At 33.6% G+C, this 23944-nt stretch overlaps 1 protein-coding gene across 18 annotated transcripts in view; it reads right to left on the bottom strand.

The window, feature by feature from the left end:
• LOC103572023 (uncharacterized) overlaps window positions 1-23944 on the bottom strand; it is a 370788-nt gene that overhangs the window by 269286 nt on the left and 77558 nt on the right. For 7 of the 18 annotated variants that reach the window (XR_008404319.1, XR_008404320.1, XM_053742093.1 and 4 more), the window contains exon 2: window positions 18086-18149. The exons of 10 other annotated variants lie outside the window; for them this stretch is intronic. Coding sequence is in view for 1 of the 8 variants with exons in the window: in XM_053742092.1 (XP_053598067.1) it covers window positions 17894-17913 (20 nt within the window). In the remaining 7 variants the exon portion in view is untranslated. One more of the 18 variants, XM_053742092.1, reaches the window with a different exon arrangement.

The raw sequence follows: 23944 nt of genomic DNA, 5'->3' as shown, positions 1-23944 counted from the left end.
CTTGATATGACTATTAGGGTTGGCTGAAAATCCACTTTATTTTGAATTCAAATTATTAATAACGAAAAAATCGTTTATAAGGCTTAACAAAAAATGTGTGAAACGCGAAAATTTTAGGCAGATATCTTAGGCTCGCCAAAGAAAGAGAGAGTTAAAATTTGGAAAAAAATTTATTCGAGTACTTATTTTGAGTGAAAATTTGCTTTAAGAAAAAAGGTCCTTTGACGAAATTATGAAAAACTAATAGTTTTTGAGATAATGACGAATTTATATTTAAATTTTACTTTTTGAAGTAAAACCTCTTTAGGCGCGGTAGGAAAAAAATATTGTAACTCCTTATCTTGAGCGTTAATCGTATCTTGTAACGTGCATCTTGTAACTCGTATACGTGAAACATAGGTAAGTATATGTGTGTGCGTGTGTGTAAGAATGTATGAGTGTTTGTTGGGGTTCAATAATATACCAAAATGAGTAAATGTACAGTTAAGTACATATACATCCTCCGGGACTTCAAATAGTATATAGTTTATAAGCATTCGCATATGTATATATATACATAAATATAGGGTGTGCCATTTTGAGGCGACTTTTTTTTTCAACAAAAAAACTGGCTGAAAACTCTCAGGAAGGTGAGAAAAGAAGCCTGTTAAAAGCGGAGCTCCTAATATTAATATGTAGAGGTGCCTATTTCTAATTTCTCATTTCTCATTTGAAAAACATGGGAAAAAAAATATTTAATTTTTTTATTTTTCTAGCTCGGCATTCTAACCTTATATAAATGAGTCCATAGCATAATCTTATGGAGAATTTAACGCTCTACAAAAAAGGTCTCCAATCATTTTTTGATAAATCCATCCATTCAAAAGTTTTTAGAGCTGGAATTCAAATATATAATAAATTTCCAGATCTTTTTACTTTTCCAGCAAAACTATAAGACTGATCAAAAAATGTTATGAAATCTTTTTCATAGACAATTTCATTTCCTACCAATTATTCTCAATGAAGTTTTTTTGAATTCCGCATTGTTTTTTAGTTATTTTCATTTTAATGTTAAGTTCTCAGAATAGATTAGAAGACTATTATTTTTACGAGTTTGGCTTTAAAATGAAAATAACTAGAAAACCATGCGGAATTTAAAAAAAATTAATGAAAATAATTTGTAGGAAATAATATTGTCTATAAAAAAGATTCCTATGACATTTTTTGATAAGTCTTATAGTTTTGCTGGAAAAGTAAAAAGATCTGGAAATTCATTTTAGACTTGAATTCCAGCTCTAATAACTTTTGAATGGATGGATTTATCAAAAAATGATAAGAAACAATTTTTGTAGAGCGTTCAATTCTCGATAATATAATGCTATGGACTTATTATTAGAAGAGGTGCGAATGCTGAGCTAGAAAAATGAAAAAATAAAATATTTTTTTTCCCTTGTTATTTGAATGGGAAATGAAAAATTAGAAATAGTGCCTATTTCTAAACGATTTAATTTTGTAACCCAGTAATATTATGTGCTGTGACAAATAAAAATATTGTTATATTTTTCAATATGCGTATTTTTCCAACATCCCAACCACCAACCAGTCCTGGCATGCATTTATTTAATAATTATTACAACAGTTATCGTTCGACAAAAAATCTCAGAAGAATACGCCGAAGGGTTGTCTTACCATCCTAACGGCAGATCTCCAGATAAAATAGCTTCAATTCAAAATTCTGTCGAGGAAGCAGTAATGCTACCACTCAGGAAAACTTCTTGTCCTGACGGAGAAGTGATAACAGATATAAAATGAGGAAGAAAACCCGGAAGTAAAAAAAACCTCAGGTCAACAGCAATCTCTAAATATTATTATTAACAGCTCCGTTTTTAACAGGCTTCTTTTCTCACCTTCCTGCGAGTTTTCAGCCTGTTTTTTTGTTAAAAAGAAAAAAGTCGCCTCAAAATGGCACACCCTTATATACACCCTGATTAAAAATTCCGATTGAATCTGATTGAAACTCAGTCAGAATTCTATCAGTTTCAGTTAGAAACGAATTTTCAATCAGAAATGTTCAGGAATGTTTGAGGCCTCCAATTGAATTTCAAACAGATTCAATCGGAAAAAAATATTTTTTATTTTATGATTGAATCTGATTGAAATATCTCAATCAGTTTCAATCAGATTCAATCGAAAAATAACAATTTTTTAAAAATTACTTTTCGATTGAAACCGATTAAAACTGATTGAGAAAAATTCAATTAGTTTCAATTAGATTCAATCAGAATATAATAATTTTTTAAAAATTATTTTCCGATTGAAACCGATTAAAGCTGATTCAGAAAAATTCAATCGGAAAATAATAATTTTTAAAAAATTACTTTCCGATTGAAACCGATAAAAACTGATTGAGAAAAATTCAATCAGTTCCAATCAGATTCAATCGGAAAATAATAACTTTTTAAAAATTACTGTCCGATTGACACCGATCAAAACTGATTGAGAAAAATTCAACCAGTTTTGATCAGATTCAATCAGAAAATAATAATTTTAATTTTCGATTATTTTCCGATTGAATCTGATTAAATCTGATTGAAATATCTCAATCAGTTTTAATCAGATTCAATCGGAAAATAATAATTTGTTTCTCGATTTTATCCCGATTGATCAATTTTTTATTTCTCCGTGTAGAATGTTCTAATTGATTTTAAACTATCTTCCTGATGAGCTAGATATATAGCTAAAGTCCATCGTAAAAATGAAACGAGGCACTGGCTATCGTCTCGCTAGCGTCGCTGGAATCAATGGTAACGGTAAATGACAAACAAAGCGGCCCTCGTTTATTTTAAATAGGGGTGTGCGTATTATCTATGAGATACGAGTAGTTTAATATTACACAGTATAAAAATTGTAAGCTTAATATAGTATAAATCCTTTTTACTGTAGAATGTTCTTCTGATTGTATCTTATAAACAGTGCACTTTAGCAATATCACCCTGTTTAGAAAATCTCATAGATTCTCATACATTCCCATAGCGATTTTATGAGAATGAATGAGTTCTATGAGAAATGATATATGGTTAAGTATAGGGCCTTATATATACAGCTATAAGAATCTCTCGGATTTTTTTAGCAGGGAAGTATAATAAAAAATGCCGTAAAGAACGAAATTTTCTAAAAGATGGGTGCTATGCATCTTTTTCGCACGATAAACCGTTTTTTTCTCACTATAAACAAAATTATATGAAACAAGTGAAAAATAAAGTTTCGAAGCAGATAGAGTCAACATAGATCGAGATAGAGCAATTTGTTTTATAGACTTTTAAATTCAACAAATTCTCTGCAAATTAAAACTAATTTCAAAACGATAGCTTAAAATCTGGCTAAGTTATAGCAATTAAAAAAAAAAATGTTATTCAATTAACATACTTTTTAAATGGAAAAATTTGATACCCGAGAGAAAGTACTTTAAATTAAATTTAAGAGCTGAAATTTTCAGGGATTTTTTTCTCAATATAAACAACAAAATTTTCTTGTGTCGGTTAGAAAAAAAAATTCGTCTCAAACAAAGCGAATTCAATTAGAAAATAATAATTCATTTATCGAATATTTTCCGATTGAATCCGATTAAATCCGACAGAAAATTTTCAATCAGTTTTAACCAGATTCAATCAGAAAATAATAATTCATTTATCGAATATTTTCTGATTAAATTCGACAGACAATTTTCGATCAGTTTCAATCGGAAAATAACAATTCAGATAGTATTGATAGTTATTAAAATTTGGGCACATATGAATTTCATTTATCATTAATTCAGTAATTTCTAAAATATCCGAGTATATAATTTTATCCGTCATTCCAATTTAATCAATTTTATAAAAAGTTAAAACAAACATTTTTCAGGATTATATAAAAACGTTTTTTTAAAAATGTGTATTGATTGAGTTTAAAACTATCACGAAAATAAAAGGAAACATCAGTAAAAAAATATATATATTTTAAATTGGTTAAAAAAAAAAAAAAAATTTTTTTTTTGTTATCCAAAAATTGAAAGTCTACCTAAAATAAAAATTTCAGTACCAATCCAAGCTCTTCATAATAATATAACGGTTTGCGTCAATCAATTTTTCTATTTTCTATTTAAATAACATGGGAAAACAACTTTTTATTTTTTAGAAATTCCTAACTTACAAGCCAGTCAACCAATTATTATGCACGATAGATATTTTTGTAGAATATTGAATGCTTTACAACAAAAGTCTCATCATTCTTCGATAAATCTAACTGTTCACAAGTTCTTTGAGCTTAAAGTCAAATTTATAGAAAGTTTTGAGATCTTCTTACTTTTCCGGCGAAACTATCAGTTTTATCAGAAAATCTCATAGAAACTTTTTTGTAGGTAATTTTATTTCTCAAAAATTATTATGAATAAGGTTTTTCAAAATTTCGCTTTTTTTCCTAGTTATTTTCATTTCAATGTTAAGCTCTTAAAAATATAGTTTTCTGATTGATTTTTTATAAATTCTAAAATATATTTTTTGTATTTTAACTTATATTTTTTGAATAAATTTTTTTCATGGGAGTGTTTAACACAAGGATTTTCGTATGCTTCAACTAACAGAAAAAAGTTGCTTGAACGAAGAGAAAAATTTCTTAAGAGAAAAGATATATGTAGAGAAGAGGAAATTCACCAGTCCTAGGCAATAACAGTGGGAGTTGCAAACTTCACTTTTTAAATTAGAAACTACTGTTCGGTGTTCGCCAGTAGATAGCGCCTACGACTTGTGAAGTGTCTCTGGTAAGAAACGTAGTTCAGACGTATTATATTCCAGACGGAAGCAATTTTGACACGAGCACACCTCTGTTCTTTGACAGAGTGACAAGTGCCATTCTTGGTGGTAATATAGTATATTAAACGTAGCCCTGATTAAAAACTCCGATTGAATCTGATTGAAACTCAATTAGAATTATATCAGTTTCAATCAGAAACGAATTTTCAATCGGAAATGTTCAGGAGCATTTGAGGCCTCCGATTGAATTTCAATCACATTCAATCGGAAAAAAATAATTTTTATTTTCGATTATTTTCCGATTGAATCTGATTAAATCCGATTGAAATAACTGAATCAGTTTCAATCAGATTCAATCGAAAAATAATAATTTTTAAAAAATTATTTTCCGATTGAATCTGATTGAAACTGATTAAGTAAAAGTCAATCAGATTCAATCGGAACAAAATAATTTTTCAAAAATTACTTTCCGATTAAAACTGATTAAAAGTCAATCGGAAATTTCTGATTAACTTTTAATCGGAATCATTCGGAAGTTTCCGATTGAATTCAATTGAAACTGATTATTAGTCAATCGAAAATTTCTGATTAACTTTTAATCAGAATCATTCGGAAGTTTCCGATTGAAACTGATTGAATGTCAATCAGAAATTTCCGATTAAATCTGATAGGACGTTTTCAATCAGTTCCAATCGGAGTTTTTAATCAGGGCATATATATATATATATATATATATATATATATATATATATATATACATATATATATATATATATATATATATATTAGGGTGGCTAATTTAAAACGACTAATTTTTTTCGCTCCATTGACGAAGTATTATTCTAGACATTAAAAACAAAATTTTTCATCAAATTTGAGCACTTAATTTTAATTTTAAATACTCGCTAAATGAATTTAAAATTTCCCCATTTAATTAACACGTAAATTTTAATTTTGTTTTTTTTTTAATTTTCTATAACTCCGGGGCATTTCATGATATTTAATCTCTATTTCGCGGAAATTACAGAGGGATGTTTCCTTTGAAAGGACTTATAGTTAATTTGCGTTATGTAACCTGTCTCACCAGTGAAAAATCTTAAAGCCAATTTTTTCTCGAATTTCATGGTTTTTTTTTATTTTACTCGCAAACGACTAACTTTACAACAAAATTGTACAGAACTTTTTTTGTAGGAAATTATATCTTCTATTAAAAAAAAAATTTGCGCCAATATCGTAGAACCAGTAGTTTTCGAGATAAATCCAATTATATATCGCCGAATTTTAAAAACCGCTGTTTAATCCGAAATTTTAGTTCTTTTTCCATGAAATTATGGCCGAAGAAATATATAATATATAATGGTAAATATGTCATCAAAAAAATGTCATATCATAAGAAATTGTCTCCTATTACACTTAATTCCATCTTTTCTTACCCATACAAAGTTTGAAAACCGGCCATTGGATGGCCCATCGTCGCGTGAAGTATGATAATTAGCGGCCAGTCATTGACAACTTTTAATAGCTCATGAAGAGCTGAATATACAAATGATAACCCTGGTCCATTAATGGCGCTCGACTATCGGTTGATTAATGGCAGCCGGCAATTGGCTAAGTATGTAAATAAATTTAAAAAGAAAAATTATTTTTATTATTATCCTAGTAGAGTTCATGATCATTAACGATTAAATCATTTAAGTGAGGTAAACGATGCTGACAAATCTCGATGAAAAATTCTGCTGAGATCTCGGTGCCATAACTGTAACCATATTATGAGAATATGGTTACAGTTTAGAGTCATGTTCATGATTCCATGTTAATGTTATTTTATAAAATAATTATAAGATATATTTTTAATAATTAAACCAATTGTCGTCTGATTAATGTCAAAATGAGACCCATGTACGTTAGTTTTCTAGTTTGTTGAAGAAAATGTTCTAGAATATCGGTTTTATAATTCATTCTTCTAGTTTTCTGAATCTTAGTTGATTGTTATTTAGCTCTAGTAATTAATTAATTAATTTATAATGTATCGATACGTATCATTTAGATGTCAATTTCCCTTTTGTTAAGATTAATTTCATTATTATTAGTTTCAGTATTTTGTTATAAAGAAGAATTATTTATACGATGCTACAGGATTTCGTTAATTGTTGAATAGAGATTTTGAGATTATTAGTGGTTTAATAAAAATTGCAATTTCGCTAATAATCGACATGAATTTGGAATGATGTAACCCAGACCACTCCCTCTCTCCATAAACCTACACACTGAGCGACACCATAGCATACCGTAACTCTGTTTTCAGTTTCCAGTCTCTGTTTTGTTTTTTTTTATAAGTTCTGAGCATTTTAGTCTTAGTTTTATATTTTTTCTTATTTATGCGTGGTTTTGAGACTCCACTATAACTGGGTACCCCTCGTCTTCCGTGGTCTTGACGACGAGGCTTACGAGGTCACGATTTGGACACCTTTTGAACTCAAAAGTTCTAAGGGCGCCACTGAGAGTAAGTTGCACGATCTCTCAGTATCGTGTGCAAGGCAAACAAAGCAGAGAGGAATGAAAATCTCAAGGACGAGTTCGAAAATTTTCCTTATCGTGGCTGGACCACACAGCTGCAGAGTTAGGTTCTTATTATAACAGAATTAACCCCTTAATGAGCGGTCGGTAAGACTCAGCATCATTAATCGATCGAGAATAATTATTTTAATAGATATAATTTTAATAAAATATCCAAAATTTATTTACAATATTTCTTTGGCAACGGATATATCTTTCTGGTTAATATAAAATTTTTTGATTTCCCGACAATATTTACGTATTTTAAAATGTGATTAAATTTAATATAAAATTTCCTCAATTCATAATAATAATTATTATTCTCCTTAATATACAACAATTTTGCTGGCGAGAAAAGAAATTTATTTCAATTTACGTTCGCATACACATTGTCCGCAATTTTAAAATTTGAATTACGCCTGAAGTTCGGGGCTGTCCTTTTTTTCTTCGGTTTTATTTTTATTTAATTTTTATCCTAATAAATTTTTTCACAAAGTTCCCAGTGATGCGGTCGGTGAGACTCAGCACCCAGGTCACTTTCAAACTAAGGTTCCAGCACCTTCTAGAGAACGGTCGGTGGAACTCAGTACCGCCAGAAGAATACTGGCTAAATTTAATTAAATTTAAATATCCCGATTTTTAATTATTCACTAATCAATCAGTGGTCGCTAGACTCAACTGAAAAATTTTCTAATATTTCACTACCTGATAAAACAAGCCCAGACACTCATACAAAATGGCGACCGAACGCTCTCGAACCCACGCCGCGAAAACCAATAAATCTTATCTCATAAAATTTTATATATATTTAAAAATTTACGTCATCTCATTAAAATTATTTTTAGGAAAGTCTGAAAGAATTAATTGAACCAAGAGGCTTCGAAATTTACCGAAGTAGTCGCTGGTGAAGATGGCGACGCCATATGGTGGGAGGAGGACGCCGCTCTTACAGAATGATGTTGGGTGCTGTCGGCTTCTGATTTTCTTTCTCATGCTGCTGCCAATTAATATTTTAAATAAATTACGCGGTTGCTAAACTCAGCGAAAATTTTTTAATGAACCACAACGTGGATTTTTAATGTCGTCCGGGGTCAGACTGAGACTCACCGTAATTTTGTTGATTTTCCACGAGTGTGGGGTCTTCACGACTCACCATGAATTTATTTTTTCTTGTTTTATTATAAAATTTTATTTAATTGTAATTTAGAATGCGACTGACTGTTCGCAGCTCTAAGCAGTGAGTGTCTCTCGAGTGCCGGTCGGCGCGCCGCGAAGCCGGCAGCTCCCCACTCTCAATCTTATGTCAGGTCTGTACCATCCAGACCTTTTCCAAATTTTAATTCCTAAAAACGGCGGGACTAGGGGCCCCGTAGGATACCCATTCGTCGCACGGCCAAGCGTACCAATGAATTAATAGAGTCCCACTTTATCGATCATCGACGGCGTGGGGACAACGGAAATGCGTGATACAGGTAGTTTTTATTGAGTCTCAAGATGTTTGTTGTTACAATACAACAAGTGATGATTGCTGTAGCTCTGTGTAGGCTGAACAATTGGTTGGACACCCCGCACACAAAGTTAGATAATTCTAATTCAACCCGCACTATACGCGTAATCGCAAGTTCTGAACCGGAGAGATAGTTGTTCAAATATAAAGGAATATATTAAAAATGATAAACGGGGCTCCGTCTTACAAAGATGACCGATGATTGAATTACGGATTCGATAAATAAAATGGTTTTACAGGACAATAGAAATTTGCGGTTGGAAGTTAAACCGCACCTTAATTTCAGTGGAATAATGTTGGAAATTAGACTGGAGTCTCCAGACAAGAATAAAATTGGAATAGAAATGTGAAACAGAAGACAAAAGGCGAGCCAGCGAGTCCGAAGTAGGTAAATACAGATTTGGTGGACAGGTAAGGTAATTAAGACAAAACACGAAGGGTTCGCTCTTATCAAGAGAGGCGTCACGCTTAGTTAGCCAGCGGCTTTAACAAAGACTTTGATAACCTGAATTTCATTGGCTGGGGGAGGAGAGGGGTAAGAGGGTATACGCAATCAGACCAGTTCGACTTTTATTGTCTGGTTTCTATACCAGTCGTGTATAAAAAATATTAGAATATGGATCTACTCTTGATTGAACAAAAGAACGGATGTCTTGGCGAACAGAGGCAAGTTGAACTTTGTTGGCACTCTGCAGGAGGTAAAGAGTCAAGGTTGGAGACTCTTTGTGCTAGACTCTTAGTCACCGTTTAAGTTGTACATCTGCTACGATTCTAATGTGGTAGTGTTTGACTCACACAATTGCATTTGGGTGATCTGATTAGACATTTCTTTGTCAGCCTTCTGTGCAGCTGTCCAAGATAACAAGCAACAAAAAAAAGACTACCGAACGAAAGTTGCTTCGCGTGAGAAATAAAATTTTATTCTGTATGAAATAAAATTGTATGAAACTTTCAACTGAATATTTTCATACAATGAGCCACAAGAACATCAAAACACCAATTACAAAAAATCATAGAAGAAGGGAGAATAATGCGTGCGCCGACCAAAGTGAAAAATATGGAGGGAAAGATAAGAAAATTTTGGGCCTGAGTAACAAAAAAACTCTCGCTCTCTTTTCGCTACAACCGTCAAGCTGTAATCACCTTTTTCTACGATGAAAAAAAATACGTGTTAATAATTTTAATAACAAAAGGTATGAGAAAAAAATAATAATTAATAGTTATAAGAAATTTTTGAATTACTAATTAAATAAACCGGGTAATTAATTGCGATAAATAAAATTTTGTGAACAAATAACCACCATTGTGAACAAGTGAATAAGCCGAAGCCTCGGCATGAGAACTGAGTCAAGTGTACGACTGATTGATATTGTGTATTGAACAAGTGAAATGCGTCTTGTGTAAATAATAATTAATTACGAGTGATAATCTTATGATAGTGTAATTTACGCGTTACCGAAATAAGATATAAGGTAAGGGGCCCAGTTTCTGACCTTTTAAAAGTGCTAGTTGAGGTTATATTGTAATAGTTAATGTAAGATTTAACTTAATGAGAAAAAAAAATTTTATTGGCTAGTTTAGGATTTTTCAAATAAAGTCATGTGCGTAATTTGTGTTGAATTAATAATTCAAATTCACGTTTTAAAAATTGACTTTCAGAGACCCAGTTTCTGACCGTCAGAATTCTTCAAATCGTAGTTTCTGACCCTCACAGTGGCCTGGTTTCTGATCCTCACACTAAACTATGATTATGAAGTGCTTACTAGGTTTGAATAAACTAAAATTGTTGTTTAGATAAATAAATTAAATATTTTTTATAACAAATACATAGTTTTTTTTAATATTTAAAATATAAATAATTAATTATGCTATAAAACACTACAGAAATGAAAAAAATAAAATTATGTGTAAAAACTACTCTGGTTAATTTTTTTTTGTTTCTTCCTTAAGAACTTTTCTCTATTTTTTTTTTCTCGAAGTTTTTCTCTTTTAATTATTTTTTCTGCTTCTTTGATGGCTTAATTTTTGATCTTTCAGCTTTTTTCAATTCTTTTTCCTCTTCTAATTTTTGTTTTTTTGCTTCTTTACTGTCATAATATTTTAACTACGTTTCAGAAGTATAAACTGTTGATATTTTTTTCTTTGCTTTTTGTTTCTTTGAAGCTTTATCTTTCAATGGCCAAAATAAAGCTCGCTTAAATGGAGACGGCACATTTGGAGGCATTTTTGCACTAGGTGATGACGGTTCATTTAAGTTGTCAGGATTTTCAGAGGAACTTAGGAATTGCAAGTTCACTTGTTCTTCAATTGGATTTTCAGAGGAACTTAGCACTTGCAAGTTCACTTGTTCTTCATCTTGGTTGTCATTTATAGGAACTCAATTTCCATCATCACTTACGGCAAAAACTAAAACTTTATGTGATGGCTGTGAATCTAAAATAAATTTATGATTATTTTCTTCTATCTCTCCATCCTCTAATTCTTTTTCTTCCGTCTAAATAAAAGAATTGCATAATTATTTTAGAAAAATTGAATCAATTTATAGAAGTCCTCAGTAAAAATATACTACTATAAATAATAAATAATGTTAGTTGTAGAAGTTATTTAACAAAAAATTTGGTTAATTAAAAAAAAAACGTTGATAAGCTGTAAAAATAATGGCAAATAATTTGTTATAAAATTTTACCAAAGATATTCTTAAAAATTTATTTAAATTACTTGTATTGTACTCTGATGTCCTTCATTATTGATTAATTGTACCCCGTTAGTTGTAAAAAGATGAGATGATGCCAATTTTTTTTACATTTTGCCAAAAATGTTAGAGGAATTAATCAAAGATACAATTGCAGCAGTGTTATCAATTTCAGATGACTCAAAATATTTTTAAAAATTTATTGCATCAGGGCAGAAAGGATGTAAGCTAGTTGATTTAAAACCGTTTTTTAAAATTTCACTGGTATCCAATATTTTCAGAGATTTTTCAAGAAGTGGAGCAAAGTTTTCACGTTTTAGTGATTCACCATTATGCTCCATTCTCCAATCTCGAACCTCGTGACTCCAAGCTGCTTTTAAAGGATGAAACATGGCGACATCCATTGGTTGAAGAATGTGAGCTGCATTAGGGTACAAAGCGATTAACTCTATATTATTTTCCCGACAGAATTTCGTGAGTGGATACGATAGATGAGAAGCGTGGCCATCCAGATACAGAATGACTGGAAATTTCATTTTATTTTTTAATAACCAAGGATGAAGTACATTTCCTATATATTCATAAAATGTTTCTGCAGTCATCCATCTACTATCAGAACATCCAATCGCCGAATCTTTTGGCATACTGGCTACAATATTATGCTATGTCCAAATTAATTTTTTTTTTATTCTAATAATTATTTAAAAATAATTATTACAGAGCTCTTCTTTTCAAAAGCGCGCGAAAATGCAGCGTCAGCTTTTTCCACCTTTTTATGCGATAAAGAATAGTGGGAGGATAACTGCAATAAGTTGAACGAACAATTAATAACCTGTCGTCACCTTCCACCAATGGCAATTATTAAAAATTCCCAATCAATCGCGAAATCGAAGTTTGTAGAAAGCCTGAGCACCCATAGCTCATGGCTAGTCGGTTCATATAACTTATGGTCCGTGAATATTCGAACGGCGAACTTTCGTGCACTCTTATTGCAGGATTCCGCCCCAGGCGTTGAAAGGTCAACAAAAGGATCTTTAATATATTCTATTTAAACCTTATTGCAGGAATCCGCTTCGGCGTTGAATCTATAATATAAAAATGAATCGCAAAATGTGTTGGTAAGCGCATAACTCAACAACGCCTGGACCAATTTGGCCAATTCTTTTTTTAAAATGTTCGTTGAAGTCCAAGGATGGTTCTTACGGCGAGAAAAAATCGAATAATTGTCGGGAAAACCCTTAAAACAGCCCTTTTCTTTTTCACATACAAACGTTTTCTAACTAAAACGTAGAATCTATTTGAGCTTTATTGCTATTATATAAAGTTCATATTAAATTACAAGCACTCACTGTTATCTAAGAAATGTAGAAGTGTTCCTAACGTCAAAAAGTGAATTTACACTTTCTTACCGCTATACAAAGTTCAAATTAAATCATATCTATCAAAATAGTGTGCGTGTGTGCGTTCGAGCACAGAATACGTCGTTGGAGGAATTAATGTCGCGTTCCGAAACTAAAAAAAAGTGATCGCGAACCCGACCAAATTGAATAGTCACAAAATATAATAATAACAACTTGGTCGGCTTCGCGATATTATTTCTTTTGTTTCACTTCCGACAGGCGACAAAAAAAAATAATTATTAATAAAATTATTATTTATTAATTAATTAGTAATAATTTTACTGTGGAAGAAAATTTTGATGATAGTTGTGTGTCAGATAATTATTAACAGTAAATTCCGAGCATGCTATTATTTTAAGACATTTTTCTTAAAAATAAAGTGGAATATGAAATTTTAAAAATCTATAAAAAAATAAATCCCATCGTTGTCCCATTTAGAGCATAGCTGGAAAAGTTGTAGAATAGGTGACAGTTTGCTGTGAAAAAATTATGAGGGAAATCGATTAGTACGTGTTTTTTGTAAATCGACAATTTATACTTAAAAGTTAAAATTTCAACAGAAGCGTGATTCAAAAATTTTTTTGATATTTTTTATCGCAAAGAAATCTAAAAACAATCATTTTTTGACTCTTTAAAAATTTTGTTTAACCCTTTTTCACGAAGTTACAGGCATTTGATAGAAAAATCTCTTCATTATTTAAAATTCGATATTTCGAAAACGGTTGGAGGAAAAAATTTGAAAAAAATCATGAAGACCTCTTTCAACCTATGCTGAAAAATAAAAAAATCAGAGGTTCAAAATAACTTATTGAGCCACACCGTCCATCGTATGGTATTACACCAATTTAATATATAGTGGAAACCTAAATCATGCAAACCTTCTCAATAAGACAATTTATAGATAAATTGAGAAAAATATAGATAGCCCGAACTGGTAATCGAACTCAGACCATGTCGGTATCGCACCGAGTGCTCTACCAGTTGAGCTATCCGGCGCTATACTATATTCCGTTCAATTTGATCTATAACTTATTGAGCCACACCATCCATCGTACGGGAATACATCAATTTTATATAGTGGGAACTTAAACAGAGTTGATTTTTTTATTTTGCTCTACAATCGATTGAGGCAGTACGAAGTCTGCCGGGTCAGCTAGTAATCAATAAGGCATTCTAAAATTGATATCTTTTTGCAGTCAATTATTGCAGAAATCCGCTTAGGCGTTGAAAAAGCAATAATCGACCTCTTCATCTATTAAAAATCCTCAAAGATTGATAGAAACATACGGTCCGATTGAAACAGTGACGCAAATCACGTGAATTTGCGATTCCATCTCAGGCTGAGTTATTTTGCGCATAAAATCACTTTTCGGGTGTGTAAAAAGGACGCATTAAACATAAAATAAAAATCTTATATAAATATCCGTGAATAATAAATATTTTTAAAATATCAATTGTTTAAAAATTATGAAAAGGATTCAGTGTACGAGTGAATTGTAAATAAATCAGTAATAAAAAGTCAAAAATCATAAGTTCAGCCTTCCGAGTTTCATTCGAGAATAGCACATAAGTTTACATCCTACTACACCAGCCGCGCCCATCCAACAAAATCCTACAGGAGTAAGCTGCAACGTTCTGGAGGGATCTAACCTGCCGTGACTACAAATAAAGAAACATCGAAAGGTAAGTGAAAGATTTACATTCTATTGTTTCATAAGATAACGGGTTCAACACAAGATCACCAGTCTTTTCGGAGACGTTTTGGGTTCTTACTTTTCGAAAGATCTGTAACGGGGTAAATTCGTATTTACCGCGTTCAAATAAGTCTAAAATAAAATCAATTATGTGTACTGTCGGTCATGTGACATTACCACTCAGGGTATTCCGGATAGGTAGCGACTAGTCGTCCGGAAGTGGAAATTTCAATTGCTCGACCGTCAACCCCACTTAGTAGGAAAGAAAAGACAACCAAAGTCAAGAAGGGAGCGAGCAATTATAAACTGGGACCGAAACGAGAATCGGGCATTAGTGACCGGAACGACCAGACCGAACGGACGTAGTCCAGTCGAGAGTAAAGTTCAACAGCCGAGGAGACGCTACGATAAGACTCCATTATAGACGCCGACATTTAGACGCTGCGAATAAAGTATCAGGTCGAAGAAGAGTATGGGAGTCGGAAAAGACTAGAAAACTACCGGACGAGACTAGAACGAGACCAGGACGAGACAAGGAAGATTTTAAACGAACACCTCGAGAGTTGGAGTAAATTCTGTAAAGGTAATTTTATTAATTTATTCCAGGCAGAAAGCCGGAAAAATTAAATAAATACGTAGTCATATGTCGTATATCGTCGCGTCTCAATAAATTATTCGTAAAATTTAAATTAAAATAAATTAATCCGGAATTAACAATCAAATAATTAATTAATTAACTCCAGGCAGGTTGCCGGAGTTTTTACATAGTCAAATAATTCTAGACAGGTAGCCGGAATTATTCTAGAAGTTTCCAGGTGGGTCGGGTAACTCACGCACCGGAAACTATTAAATCTAGTCTTAGCCGCTAGTCAAGTATTAATTAATTAGAAATAAAATTAATAAAATAATGAAATTAAATAAAATTAATAAGAAATCGTCTCGGGAAAATCTTATAAAAAGGTCCGTGGTCAAAGTCGTCAAAATTTTTGATAGGAAAATTTAAGTGATTTAATGAAACTATCGTTAATTAATTAGAAAAAAATGAAGGAAAAGACATAAATAACATAAGAATAATTATCGTGATAATAAAAGTACCTGAAGGAACGCGTCACTAAATTACTGAGAGAAAGTCATGATATTCAAATAAGTGTTAAGAAATTTATAAAAGGGAATCATAATCAATAAAGTGGAAAAAGGAAAATAATACATAAATTAATTAATAATTATATAATTCTTCCAATTAATTAATTTATTTATTGCGGAAAATTATTTTAACTCAGAGAGTGTAAATAAAGTTAAAATTATTGAGTGAGTATGTGAGTGAAATAGATAAGGATTTAAAGAAAAATTAGTAATTAAGTATCGTGAAGTGTTCAGTCACGAGCTTGATCAGTTTGAATCAAGCTTCGTGCATTTCCGCTAAGTCCGGGAGTTGCCGAATTCGCTACTGACTGAAGGTCAGAATAGTGCCAGGTCACTCGCTATTTGGTCCCGGTACATACAATTGCTAATTCAAGACCGTGTCAAGACGGTTTGAGAACCCGCTACAAGCTGGCCAATCACATAATTCGTTTTATATTAGTCAGCCACTGAGAGAGTTCGCTATCAACTGCTACCTGTTGGCGCGCTTTTAAACCAATGGGAAAATTCGTTATATGCAGCAAGGCACCACGTCGACACCAAGCTTCTCGACGACTCAATGACGCTACCATCTAATATTCTACAACGTGTCTTTGCTACTTGCAACCTCGTTCTTGAACCGCTTTTGTATTTAACTTGTGTGAAATTAAACTAAACCGCTACGCTGAATTATCCTCAATATTTAGACAGTATATCAAGGCTGGTATTTATTGAGAATAAATAAATTGTTCTTTCAACAATAATTAATTGTTAATCAATTAATTTTTGACTTAATCGCTACTGACCACGTGTCAATTTTATACGTGAATTAAATCCTTGAGTTGCATTCGCTATCGCGTATAAATTTTCTAGTTGCATTCGCTCTTGATTATAAGTCTCATAATTTTTAATTGTAAATAAGTGTAAATAAATCTATAATTTATTTTGTGATGAAATCTGAGTAATTTTTAATTGTTGAAGTAATTTCGCCTAAACCAGATCCAATTAGTTTATTCGCTCATTTTACACGAAGGTTAAGCGATTTTTATTATTGTGCGTGTGAGTGTGTGGAAGTGCCAAAAGTAGTTGGACAATTTTAATCAAGAAATCATTGCGGGTCAATTAGTTAAATAAGATTAAGTGAAATATTGCGGGTTAAAATAAATAAGGTTTTAATAAAGGTATAAAGTTATAATAAATAAAAGGTTAATTAAGGTTTAAGGTTTATAAAGCATACTGTTATAAGGTTTATAAAAGGTTATAAGGTTTATGAAAGTTATAAGGTTTATCAAAGGTATAATGTATAAGGTTAATAAAAGCTTTTAAGTGAATAAGGTATATAAAGGTTAAAAAGGTTATAAATAAAAAGGTTTAAATTGTTCATCGGAGAAGTAATTATTTATAAGTTATCCTTCCTCATCCTTCTCTTACAATTAAATAAATTACAGTGACCCTGACGATCTAAGATCCGGTTCTGGGAGGCCGTTATCACTTTCAGTGGCGCCCTTAAAAAGGTAATTTAAGGACGACCAGAGTAACAGCATAGTCCTGTTATAAATCCACCATAAATAATAAATTATAGGATAATACCTCTTTCTCGTATTCTTTAATGTTGTCCGCAACCTCCAAATCGCTCGTCTAAATTTTTCTATCGCTATCAAAGGGAGAAATCCCGGATAATTAATTTAAATTTAAGCGGTGGACATAACAATTACGTGGAATTCTTTTCTATGGAAATATTAACATTGGTGGAAGCATTTGTCCGGCAGCATTTCCACAAATTAAAGTTGTTAAACATGCTTTTTCATCATTTCCAACGATATTGTAAACAGTCTTATCACCTTTTGCCGCGAGAACTGAATTACACTCCGGATTAAGCCTGAATGCTGATTCATCGAGGTTGATTTTTCGGGAATCATCAATATCTAGAAGATCCAGTGGTTCAAGATAATCTCTGACTTCTTGAGACCAGGCTCTGATGTTTTTCTCCGACACTGCAGCTCGGCTGTATGTAAGATTTTGAGAAATTCTCTCGCTGATTTCCGGATGACAACGACGAAACGTGTTATACCAGTGACGACCAGGCATATTGTTTTGAAATATTGTTTTTTTTTTATGTCATTCAATAACATGCGAACGCTATTCAACAACTGTACCTTTGTGATTGGAAATCCATGTTTTTTCATGTAAAAAATCCATTCAACAAGATAATTTTCGTTATCTTGTCCTAACACACATTTTGGTCCAGGCTTCTCGATTTTCGGTAATAATAGTCCGCGGCTTTTATAGAGTAGCGTGTTTTTCAGAATATTGAACTTCAAGGTAGCTGTTCGTACAGGCATACCTACCTTCACTTTGACCAGCGCCTGTTCTAGTTATTTCACATCGTAGCTCGTCTTTTTCTTTAAACTTCTAAAAAAAAAAAAAAAAAAAAAATTATTTTGTCATGATAAAATATCATTTAACTAAAAGAGTCATAAAAATTCAAATACTATCAGAATTAACATTACTCTTACAATAATTTTATCACTTCAAAAATATACTTTGAAGATCTAAGTATGATCTTTTATTTATAAAAATAAATATTAAATGTCAATTTATACCTTTATTATAGAACATAATGGAAAATAATTTAATAAAACTATAAATATTGTTATTCTTAGATTCTATAGACATGTAATTTAATAGATAACCTCGTTCGTAGTAGGTTAGAATTTGAGGGTCAACAAGTCCATCATAACTTTAAGATTGAGCCTAGTTATTGACCCTCAAATTTTAGCAACAAAACTTATTTTATTATATTTTATACGTATATTAATATAAATTTTAATTAAATATTGATTTATACATACATTTTTTATTCAATTTTTCTACTTACAAGATAATGAGTGCACAGATTCAATTGTCGCACTTTCTAACGTCAACTGTTTATACTACACTTGAAAAATAGCTTTCTCAGCCACCTACGACTAAAATATTTTTTTTATTCAGTTAATAATTTTTATGTTTTTTAAGTTGCCATTAATTAGGCTCAGAATAGATTATTATAAATTAAGAAAAAATCGATTTTACTATTAAAGTTATAATTTTTTGAGTAAGTTACAAAAAATTTGAAAAGCTCAGAAACAGGGTCATGGTCAACAAACAGGGTCTTGTACTTTATATATATTTTTTTATTTCTTTTTTTTTTTTGGTTTCAAAATTTTCCCTTACGGGTTACAACCGGACTTTCTGCTCACAACTACATAAAATCTTACAAAAACTTAACAATCTATAAACATCTAGAATACATCAAAAACGTGTTCTTAATCCTATATTCTTAACCTAACCACTCTCCTTTACAATGCCCATCCTTCCATCCTTTACAATTTCTATCCTTCATCCTTCACACTCAGGGCAACAAGAGAAAAAGAAACTTCTAAAAGAAAAAACTCTTTTGCCTTTCCTAATTCCTCCACTCCCTCACACACATCCCTTGACTTTCGCTTCTGTTGCTCTATTTCTAACTATCCTCCCCTCCCTCTCCTGTCCTCCTTTTCAGTTCTTTGAACCACTCTTCTCCCTGCCCATCTTCCCCTAAAACTTTCTTTCTCATCTCCTGCCACCCCCTCTCTACCCCGAAACCCGAACAAACCTCCCACACGTGTTCCCATGTCTCTTCTTTGAACCCACACACCCTACATATCCTTTCTTCCTCTTTTCCCCAATACCTACCCTCATTCATCTCATCTCCTAGCCTGAACCTCACCACTCTTCCCCACCTCTTTTCCTTCCAGCCCCTCTATAAATACCCCGGAATCCCTATCCCCTTAATAAACTTATACTCTTTATTTTTCTTCGAGTCCCTTATTCTTTCCCATCTTTTCTGCCTTTTCTTATCTACTACAATTAACTTTTCTCCTTTCATTTCTCTCTTTTTCCATTTCTCCTCTGCCTTTACGAAGTCCCACTCTCCTTTCTCATAATATTTCCTCCTCTCTCCTTCCCATCCCTCTAATACCTTTCCCGCTTTCACTCTCTTCCTCATTTCTAGCCTACATCTTCGCGCTAGCTCTCCTTTTTTTCCTTCTTCTATTCTTTTTTCATACCCCCAAGCTCTCACCCCTGCTCTTACCTACATCTCATCCCTGCTTAACTCTTTTCTGACCATATATCCCGGCGCCCTCCTCGAACCCCCTAACACCCATCTCAAGAACCTTTACTGCAGTTTCTCCACCCCCTCTCATTTCTCTTACCCCCAAATCTCCACCCCGTAACTCACCACCGACCACACTAACTTATCAAACAGCCATACCCTTCTCCCCCAGTCATTCCGAAACTTTCTTTTTCCTACTCCCCAGATCTGTCCTAACACACTTGCACCTTCCTTTACCCTCTCTCTCACATGCTCCCCCTGACCGCCATTCGCTTTCAGTACATACCCTAAATACACATACTTCCTCACCTCCTCTATCTCCTCTCTCATCCATCGCCAATTCAATTTTCTATACCTACCCCTTCCCTTTCCAACACCTCATGATTTTCGTCTTCTCTGCATTGACTTCTAACCCTTTCCCTTCTATATATCTCTCCAATGTCCTGATCATTCCCCTCATTTCCCCCTTCTCAATTTGCCATCAATACCACATCGTCCGCTAATGCCAAACCATACACCTTTTTCCCACCTCCCAGCTCTACTCCTCCCCATCTTCCCTTTCCTAACTCCTGATCCATGTCTGATAAAAACAGCACAAACAGAAGGGAACTCAGTGGGCATCTGTACCTGACTTCCCTCTTCGTCCAGAACTTCTTCCCATTCTCCTTTTCCACTCTCACTTTACTTGCTGTTTCACCTAATACTACCTCACACCTCCTTACCAGTCTTTCCCTGACTCCCCTGTTCGTCAAGCATTCAAACAACTTCCTCCTCTCCACCGAGTCAAAGGCTGCCTTCAAGTCTACAAACATCAGCATTACCTTTCCTTTCTCCTTCCTGACCTCCCTATTCATCAAATAAATTACCACATACACATTATCTATCGTTCCCATTCCTTTCCTAAGCCCAACTAGACTTGGTGGCAGCAACCTTTTTCTTTCTACCTTCTCTCAGTCTCTTCTCTAGCACACCTACATACACCTTATACGCCGTCTGAGTTAGCGTCACCTCCCTATACTCTTCGACTATTTTACCCTCTCCCTTCTTCACTATTGGTATCACCACCCTCTCCCTCCAAACCTCCGGCCACCTTTCTCCATTATACACCTTACTACATGACTCCCACAACTCTATCACTACCTCACCCCCCCCATATTTCCATTCTTCATTTGGTATACCATCTTCCCCCATTGCTTTCTTATTCTTCAGCCCTTTTATAACCTCTCTAATCTCTTTCAAATTAATGCCCTCCTCCTCATTTCCACAACTTCCTTTCCTCACTACCTCTCTGACTATTCTATTCTCCACCCACCTTAGCAGACCCCGAAAGTATCTATCCCAATTCTTCATGTTACTATCGTTAACTTCCTTCCTTTTCTTTCTGCCCTTATTCACCACTTCTCAGACCTGTTCCTCTGTCCTTACTGCTTTACACTTCTCCTCCCACCTCTCCCTCTCCTCCTTCCTTTTGACCTCACATAATTTCTTGAACCTTCTTTTTTCCTCCTTGTATTTTCCCACATCTCCTCCCTTCTCCCTAACTAACTTCAGCTCCTCCCTCAACCTCCTTTTAGCCTCTCTACATTCCTCATCCCACCATCCATTCACACTTCTTTTACCTCTCACTTTCATTATTTCATCTATACCCTTTCTCACCCTGTCTCTCAGTGACACCCACCCCTCTTGTACCCCTTTATCCCCCCATTCCCAGCCTCTAAACCTTTCTCTAAACATCTCACTCCCTTTCTCCGTCCATACCCCCCTACTACCTTCTTCCCTCCAGTTACGCCTTCCCGTACCGTCTTACTGTCTCTTTCCTTCAATCCATACTACCACCGGTAGATGATCAGAAACCGCCCTCTCTACAACCTCTAGCCTTTCCACTCTTTCCTTTATCGCATCACTCATCACTACATAATCTATAACCGACCGTTCCCTCTCATCTATAAATGTATAATTTTCTCCCTCGTCCCCTTTCACTGACCCATTCAACATTCCCGACCCTTCATTATGTAGTAGGCTACACAGTCTCCTTCCTTCCTTATTTACTACCTTATCTTTCAACCTTCTCCCCGCACCTATCTCTTCCTCATTCCATCTGAGCAAAGCGCCCCCTCCTCTCCCGTCCTCGCATTAACCCCCCTCCTATTATCACTTTCCCCTCCACTCCTTCCACCCACTTAGCCAACAGCTCTAACTTCTTATTTAAATCCCCAATTCTATACCTTCCTTTACCCCCATCACCATTCTTCCTTTCACTCTACTTTTTCCCATACTCCCTACTGCCTCTTGTATTTCCCATTTAAATCCTTTTTTATATCTGCTACACACTCCCTTCCATCCCTTGTCATCCAGCGACGTTTCAATCATCACAACCACATCCCAATCGTTTAACCCCATCCGGAAATCCTCATCCTTATTTTTCAGTCCCACCACATTCCAGAAACCAACCTTATAGAACTCTTTTTCCCCCTTCTCCTTACCGTCTCCCACCCCTCCACCCCCACCTTCCTTTCCCTTATCCTTATTCGTTTCCCGCCCTCGCTACCCAAATCTCATTCACTTCGTCCCACACTTCCAATTCCCCATTCACCCACATCTTCATATACCCCACTTTAACACTCTTTCTGTGCCTCTCTCTCAATCATCCACCTGGTCCTCCTTTCATCTACCGTTAAATCATCATCGATTCTTTTCCTCTCCCCTTTCAATTTTCTTTTCACATTCAAAATTTCTTTCCTTTTCTGTATCTCCTTTAGCTCCACCCATACTATTTCCCTTCCTTTTCTATCTACACCTCCTACTTTTCTCATTTTTACCCTACCCCCGACTACCCACAATTTCCCCCATATTTTACCCACCTCCTTCTCATAATCCCCTCCTTCACCTAATTTAACTCCCTTGATCACAATATTTTTCCTTCTCGTCTCTCTTTCCCTTTATTCATTTTAACTTCTAACTCCCTAATCCTTCTTTCCTCTTTTGACAATCTTATTTCCTCCTCTTGTTCCCTTTCCTTTCTCTTCCCTCTGAGAATTGCCTCTACCAGTTCCCCTTCACTTTCCCTTCTACTCAGCTTTACTCTATCTCTAACCGGTCTTTTCACGCTTTTTTCATCGCCATCCCCCTCTCTGCTCGGCTCTTCTACTTACCCCCTTCTTTACCTACTCACACTACACTTAAAATCTTTCTCCTTAATTCTCTACCTTATCTTACTCACTACTCTCTTTCTTACCCACCCCGGTATCGCCCCCTGGTACTTCCTACTCTACACTCCTGCCTTCTCTCTTTCCTGCGCCCCCCTCAAGACTTACCTCTCTAACCTGACTTTCTTGATCCCTTCCTAACTCACCCCAAAAACCCTTCGTTATTCCTTTCACCTCTTTCAATTCTTTATTTCCCCGCACTCTAAAAAATTCTCTTTTTCCGACGGAATATTTTCCACCTTTCTTTTTCTAGTAAAAAAATTTTATTTTTTTTTATTCTTTTAGCTCGGCATTTGCACCTCATATAAATAAGTCCCTAAGATATTCTTGTAGAAAATTTAGCGCTCTAAAAAAAAAGGTCTCTTATCATTTTTTGATATATTCATCTATTTAAAAGTTATTGGAGCTGGAAGTTAAATCAATACTAAATTTTCAGATCTTTTTACTTTTTCAGCTAAACTATCAGACTTTTAAAAAAATGTTATAGTGCCTTTCTTGTAGATAATTTTATTCCCTACAAATTATTTGCAATGAAGTTCATTCAAATACCGCATTGTTTTTGAGTTATTTTTATTTTAATGTTAAGTTCTCAGAATAGATTAGAAGACTACTATTTTTACGAGCTTGGCATTAAAATGAAAATAACTAGTAAACAATAAGGAAATAAAATAAACTTCATTAATAATAATTTATAGGAAATAAAATTGTCTATTAAAAAAGTCCTATGACATTTTTTAATAAGTCTGATAGTTGAGCTGAAAAAGAATTATCTAAATAAAAAAAATTTTCAATATACCACGTTTTAAAAACGACCTCAAAAGTATAAAATAATATTTCTTAATCTCATGAAGATTTAAAACCACATA

The sequence above is a fragment of the Microplitis demolitor genome, chromosome 9, assembly GCF_026212275.2.
Source record: "Microplitis demolitor isolate Queensland-Clemson2020A chromosome 9, iyMicDemo2.1a, whole genome shotgun sequence".
NCBI lineage: Eukaryota > Metazoa > Arthropoda > Insecta > Hymenoptera > Braconidae > Microplitis > Microplitis demolitor.
Note: the sequence above shows the minus strand (reverse complement) of the source record. Positions and strands in the feature narration are given on the sequence as shown.